General features: G+C 44.1%; 1 protein-coding gene across 1 annotated transcript; it reads left to right on the forward strand.

The window, feature by feature from the left end:
• The first annotated feature begins 1182 nt into the window (after positions 1 to 1182).
• irf2bp2 (interferon regulatory factor 2 binding protein 2) lies at positions 1183 to 3629 on the forward strand. The gene is made up of 2 exons (XM_015379597.1): positions 1183 to 2319; positions 2501 to 3629. Exons 1-2 carry the CDS (start codon positions 1491 to 1493, stop codon positions 3211 to 3213), a joined length of 1542 nt encoding a protein of 513 aa, XP_015235083.1. The 5' UTR covers positions 1183 to 1490; the 3' UTR covers positions 3214 to 3629.
• Positions 3630 to 7105: the final 3476 nt, after the last annotated feature.

Here is a 7105-nt window from a genome sequence, read left to right on the forward strand (position 1 = left end):
ATTTTAATTTCACAAATAAAATGTAAGGATCCAAAAAAAAAAAAAAAAATATGGACCAAAGTTAACTAATTTTGTTTAACGACAAAACATTCAACGTCTCTGTTCTTAAACAGGAAAAAATACCAAAGAAGTGTTGAAATCTAGTCAGTTTTCATGATTAATATCATGGTTTGGGCTCCAGCCAAAAGGCTTCTAATTTTAACCCCAATGCATAATGATGATGGATTTATTTGAATAATATTTTTAATGGTCTTTCAGGTGAACCGTCTGTTTTAAGATCCAGTCAGCAGCTGTTTTTAATAAGGGTAATTTGGCTCATTGCCCAGAGCACCTTTTTGTCTACATAAGGAGTATTTTTTGAAATGCAACTAAAGAACTATGCAGACTGTCAGGACTTGCAATTGCTTTTAATTTTTTAACAAATTCAGAACTATCCCTTTAATGTGTGGGCAGAGCGAGAGTAAACTCATGCTGCAACCCCAGTCCATTCAAGTTTACAACACATAGCCTGGAAATCCCCACCTCATGACAAGAACTTCCTGGTTTCTGCCTAATGGAGGCGCTTACTTTTCCCTTTTTTTTATTATTAACACAAGACTAGGTCAGTAGTAGCTGCAGAAATGAGTGGTTAAAAAAAAAAGGTTCAACATTATGGTTGTAAAATCTTTCTAGTAATCCTAATAATATGCCCTTTAAATTTTGCGCAGCTGGAAGAAAAACGGAGAGAGGAAAAAAGAAAAAAGTGCATGCGTTTTTTTTTCTCTCTCTCTCTCTTGCAATGGGATTACAGTAGCTGGGTTGTTTTTCTTATAGGGTCGACCCACCTCATTCATTGCACAGCAGTTGTAGTAGCAGCTCATTGCGTAGAGGCGCTGTGCATTGAGAAAAACAAGAATAACAACCGGATAAAGGACAAAGCAAATTTATTTTATTTTATTTATTTTTTTAACATATAGAAAAAACGAAACCAAAAAAAAAAGTACAGTATATATATTTATATATATATAGTTATTATAATAATAACCTGTGGGGTTGTTTTTTTCTATCAGCCAGGAGCGGTGAGGTTTCAATTGTTTTTTTGGCAGAAGCTCAAGCGATTAAATTAGAAATAAAAAAAAAGTGACAGAGGCTGCAGCAAAGTGGGGGAGAGGTGGGGTAGGGGGGGGTCTGTCGAAGAAATCAAGTCAATAGAAACTGAAGTGGAAGCAGGCGTTTAGTCGTGGTGACGTCGCTGCTCCACATTGAGCCAGTAGTAGAGAGTCAGTGGAGATAGATAGAGGCGCGCCGGAGTAAAGTACACACCGACATGAACTTCTCCCGATAAAACTTCAGCCTTGTTGCTCTAAAAGCCGCAAGAGGACCACATTTTTTTCTTGTATCTTCATTTTTTTTCTTTCTATTTGTATTTTTTAAACGGGAAGCTCAGAGGAGAGGCTTATTTTGGGGGTTTATTTCTGTTTTTTTCTGGAGTGCGTCGCCGACGAGCAGCCATGTCGTCCGCGGCGGTCGCTGCTTCTTCCAGGAGGCAGTCGTGTTATTTATGCGACCTGCCCCGCATGCCTTGGGCCATGATCTGGGATTTTACCGAGCCCGTCTGCAGGGGATGCGTCAACTACGAGGGAGCCGACCGAATCGAATTCGTTATTGAGACGGCCCGGCAGCTGAAGCGGGCGCACGGCTTCCAGGAGGGGAGGTCTCCCGGGCCGGGGAAGTCTCAGCTCTCCGGGAAGGAGATCCAGGCGATCAACCATCCGGCGGCGGGGGATCCCGGCTCGCGGCCGCCGCAGCCCCTGGACCGCTACCCGCTCTCCTCCGACCGCCCCCCCAGGCTGGGACCAGAGTACCAGTCCGGTCGGCAGGCCAACGGCATCCCGGTCCCTAACGGATTTCCCAAACCCGACGAGCCGCCGGAGCTGAACCGCCAGAGCCCCAACCCGCGCAGGAATAACGCGGTTCCGCCAAACCTAGTGCCTTTGGTGAACGGGGGGATGACCCCGGTGCACGCCGTCAACGGCAGACCGGGACAGATGGGGCTGAGCTCCGCGCTGGCGGGCGGCAGCCCCGCCGATCTGGGCAAGAGACCCGCGTCGGTGTCCAGCACCGAGCACGACAGGGAGGGCAAAGACAAGCACAGACCGGACAGCCTGACGCCGGAGATCTCCGACAGCCACAAGAACCGAGAGCAGGAATGGGGGAAGCCGAAGACGGTGAGGGACCTGATGGCTCTGCACAGCTTCGACAGCAGGTTCAAGAAGGACCATGCGGCCATGCAACAAAGGGTGATGGGCTATGAGACCAGCCAATCCGCTTCTAAGTCAGGTAAAATATTTTCACTAATTGCACTCTGCTTATCGTGGGCTGATTAATGGGGGGCATGTGCTTTAATGAGCTTTTGTTTTGTTGCCTGTGATGCAATAAGTTGCAGCAGAAATGCAGATCTTTCTTTTCTAGTCTGAACTGTGCAGCTCAACTGTTTCCTTTAACCCTTTCCCACCTCCAGACAGAGGAAAGCACCCACGCTTGAAGAGAAAAGCCTCACCGGAGCCAGAGGGAGAGGGTACAGCCGCCAAGCTCAATGGGGAGGGACAGCAGTGGTTACCTCCGCCTGCCGAGGGTCTTAAAATGCCTCCAGTCCCCCCACCGAGCTTTTCATCTCCCCCCTCCACGATATCCCCTCACCCTCGCACCACCCCACCTGAGGCCCAGAACGGCCAGTCCCCCATGGCGGCGCTCATCATGGCGGCAGACAACGCGGGCGGGAACAGCTCCCCCAAGGATGGCAACCAGGTCCACTCCACCACCCGGAGGAACAGCAGCAGCCCCCTGTCGCCGTCCTCCATGAACCAGAGGAGGCTGACGCAGAGAGAGGCGTCCGGGGCAGGCACCCCCCAAGTGCCGGGCATGGACCCGGTGCACCCCCAAAGCATTCCGGACTCTTCGGTACCTGGCAGCATACCCCTGTGCTGCACGCTGTGCCACGAGCGTTTGGAGGACACACACTTTGTTCAGTGCCCGTCCGTGCCCTCTCACAAGTTCTGCTTCCCCTGCTCGAGGGAAAGCATCAAGCAGCAAGGGGCCACGGGTGAAGTGTACTGTCCAAGCGGAGAGAAATGTCCCCTGGTTGGTTCCAACGTACCGTGGGCTTTCATGCAGGGGGAAATCGCCACCATCCTTGCAGGAGATGTCAAAGTAAAAAAGGAGAGGGACCCTTGATTTTGTCTGAACACTTCTTCTGGGGAGGGGAGGCAAAAAAATCTGAGTATAAATATATAAATATCACATACATACCATTCAAAACAAACTAACGGACTTGTACATATTGGACCCAAGGGAAGAGTATACTTCGTAAACATGGTTGTATAATTTTTGATTTTTGAATACATTGTGTTTCTATATTTTTGAAGATAAAGGTATGTACTCATCATAATGAACTACGTTCCTCTTTGTTGATGTTTAACAAAAATTCTTGATGTACTTCTAGGTCTGGTGGCAGTTCCTGTTTAACGTAGAATGTGACTAATGCTACTCTACGAGCACTTGGCAAAAACTAAAATGCTTTTAGCTGTACTTGTATGCACTTGTTTAAAAAAAAATTGCCAAATACAATTTCTGATCTTGTATGAACTGATTGTCTGAGCTTGCTTCATTTGCGTTATACACGGGGCTGTGGACAGAGAGGACAAGGACACGGAGGGAGGGGGGGGGGGGGTGAGGAGGGGGTGTTGGGACTCTCGGGTTCTGACGTACAGGCTTGTTGTGGCGGCTCAGGAGGCTCGACTTACGCTGCTCAACATAAGTAGGTTTCGGTTGGATGACGGCGTCTCGTTGCAAACGTTTTGTGATCCACGCAGACGAAAACAAGACGCATTGTCCAAAGTTTGCCCTGGTTTCTTTTTTTTCTTCTTCTCTTTTTAATTAGAATTTTCCACCAAGGTGACTGATTGCAGAGCAAAGAAACAGGTGCCAAGTCATGTTCAGTCAGCTGGGATCTGTTGAGTCAGTAATGAGAAAGTGCATGACCGCCAACATGGTAGAATAACTGTTGAGCACCAATTTGGAACTTTTACTCAGACTCCAAATGTTTAGCCTTTATGTCCAAGAATGCATAACAGCAGTGAATTTTGGGTTGGTTTTTATTTAATGCAAAATAACCTGATTAGTTGTATCCACTAAAATATAAGACTTATAATTATTTTGCTCATTTTTGGCAGATTTGCACTGAAGCTACTGGGTATCTTTTGGTATATCTTGCAACTTTAAAAAAATGCATCCCTAATAATGTTGCAACAAGGACCTAGACTCTAGGAACTGCATACCTCCTTTGCGTAAACAATAAATTTGTGCTGCCGCCTTAAATGCAACGCTCTGAAACTTAAGTCAAACGGACCGCTGCAGATTCACAGCAGCATGGTGATAAAAAGTGGCGGCTCTACATCTGCAGTGGCCGGCAGGCAATCAGACTCGTCTCCACAAGCAAACGTCGGACATGCTGGGTGACAAAATGGAGCTTTTTTTTCCCCTTGTTCTTTGGTCCGGGGAAGAGAAGCAATCTTAGACAAAGCACTTCTGTGTAGCCGATGCTGAAATCATAGCCTGATATCTAGCAGATAGGAGGACTTTGTGTAAAGTTGAGTAATTATTACGAAACGTTATCTGCCTCTTCCCTAAGTTCAACCTAGCAGTTCCCCTGATTTAGCAGGACTAAAATGCATCCATTTCAGCTTTATTTAATCGATGTTGCTTCAGTATTTTGGGTGTTATTAAATCCATGAACTCTGTAGACTTTTGGACATGCTTGTACTGAAGGCTTCTCTGTAAGCTGCATGGTGTTCTGGTGACCTGTTTAATTCATGGTGTAGACTGAAAACATAACCTTTGCACTCTACTGTTTAGCCAACTTATTAACTATTGTCCTTTTTAACAAGGGAGAGGGAAAGTCTCCCAAGGGTTCAGAAAAAAACTCATATGTTACTAAGTTCCATTTTTTCCACATTATTTGCACATTTTCGACCAAGCTGTTTACTTTATGCGCGTCTTTCCGTTCTATGGAGAGTTATCTTATCAGTTGGACTTTAAAACCAGGAACACAACCCACTTTGACAAGGGTGACACTTAACTGTGCCAATCTGCAACACACCACCCACCACCTATCATGCTGTTACTGATTTTTTATTTTACTCTCTTTTTTTAAAACCAGTTCACAGTCTGACCTACCTGTTTGTCATTATTTTACACCCGCGGGCCAAAGTCGACCGGCCGCTTCAGAGAAAACATCAAACAAGAGCCAGGTGTGTTTATAACCTGGCTTAAAATGTGACACAGTGAGATACAAGAGGCCGATCCTGCCCATAAAGATTGACGTCAACAGGGCAAATACCTGTTTGCACAGCGGTGATTAAAATAGCCTGTGCTGCATCTAATACAGTAATAACGTGTCCCTGGAAGGAGGGGTGTCATAACACAAAGCTCCCGGGTTGCGTAGCTACCGGTGCACAACAGATGCTCCAGCTCAGCCTGTCTATGCTCACTCTGGAAGATCTTTCGGGAGAGATATCAGCAAACATTCAGCTTTTGAGAAAAAACAAAGTCAGCTTTAATATGGATAAAAAACAAAACAAAAACTAATGCATCAAGGGAATCCTCTCCCTTTTTTTCCGCCCTATGATTGTGCAGAAAGCACGATTTTGAGGTTAATGCCTAGCAGAGTTTTAGGTCTGAAACCTTTCACCAGATAACACCCGCTGCAACATTATACTTATACTATATCTACGGCCACGGTGCTGCTGTCTCGGCTGTGCAATTTACTACATTTCCCAATAACTTACTACAAAAAATATTCAAAGTGCTTTACTTTTATAAACCTAATTTTATCTTGTTTGTCAGGATGAGATTTCCATTGTATAATATTGCATAACATATCAGGGTATGAACACAAATATATAAATACTCTGGTATAAAAGTAATCCGACTGCTTTTATTCAAAAACAAATGGGTCAATAGCTGTAATCTTAGATGTTAATCTGACAGATGTACTTTAGCAATAATGCGGAATAAAATCCAGCTAAATTGAGCTATTTTGTTTTGATGACTGATGCATTTTAGTTTCCACATAATGTTTGTGTTTTTATCCAAGCACAGAAATGTCCAACTTTCTCATCAGGGAAGGGAGAAAGTTTTCTATCTTAATTCAAGTCAGCTGACCTGCAGAATGTGGCAACAGGTGGGGGAGGGGCATGTTTCTAAATGGATTTTTAAACTCTGTGAAGCCCTTTAGCTTTTTTCTGAGATCTGATTAAAAAAAGCTTCATTCCGAAATGCCTCGTTGACACAAAGGACTTTTAAAGCTGTAGCTGTTGAAACAGCTTGGCATGCCTAGATAAGAGCAAACATTACACATGTAGAGGTGAGGACTGGCTTAATTTTCAGCTGTTATTTCTCATTAAAAGGACTTAAAACCAGAAAAAACATGGTGGAACATTTTAGAAGTTTGATATTGGTAAATAAAAGCAAATTCCTGCTTTTGCAAAGTGCTTGTTCATCACGTTTTACCCCAGAAAGACTGGACACTGCCACTTTTTCTATCATCTAAATAAAAGGACATTCATTTTATTTATATTTAAAACCCTAATGTTTAAACCGTGGCATACCTTAAAGTTTAGAGTAGATTGACTCTTTCTTCTTGTATTTTCTCCTGTACCTGATTAAAACTGCCTGATGCAACATCTCTGGGGCTCTGCAACAGTAACAGTTTAAAACCTTCGCCTGCTTTGATAACAGACGTATTTCCTGTGTTTTTCTGCAACTAGAGGCATATTATAAGGTCTCTCCATAAAAGTACAACATAAACCAACAATTTGCATCTGGAGACATTTAACCTTTTTTCTCAGTAACTTCAAGAAGCAAACAAAAGTTATCCGACATTTCCTATTTCCAGTTCTTCTTATGCTCCCTTGCATCCCTGCTGCAATTTATCCAGCTGTTGCAACACAAATCAAATCAATCGATGGTCATAAAGAATCCTTCCAGGACTGATTGATTCTCCTGACTTAATCTTATTAACCAAGCTAAGTTTAAAGCAATAACTGATAGCGGAAGCAGAGCCTCC

The sequence above is a fragment of the Cyprinodon variegatus genome, unplaced genomic scaffold (assembly GCF_000732505.1).
Source record: "Cyprinodon variegatus isolate N-32 unplaced genomic scaffold, C_variegatus-1.0 Scaffold195, whole genome shotgun sequence".
Classification (NCBI taxonomy): domain Eukaryota; kingdom Metazoa; phylum Chordata; class Actinopteri; order Cyprinodontiformes; family Cyprinodontidae; genus Cyprinodon; species Cyprinodon variegatus.

What these genes read in the sequence shown, in the direction of transcription:
- irf2bp2 (XM_015379597.1), top strand. Translation starts at nt 1,491, where the DNA reads ATGTCGTCCGCGGCGGTCGCTGCTTCTTCCAGGAGGCAGTCGTGTTAT. An exon ending in CCAATCCGCTTCTAAGTCAG is followed by an intron (nt 2,320 to 2,500) that starts GTAAAATATTTT and finishes TCCCACCTCCAG; the next exon opens with ACAGAGGAAAGCACCCACGC.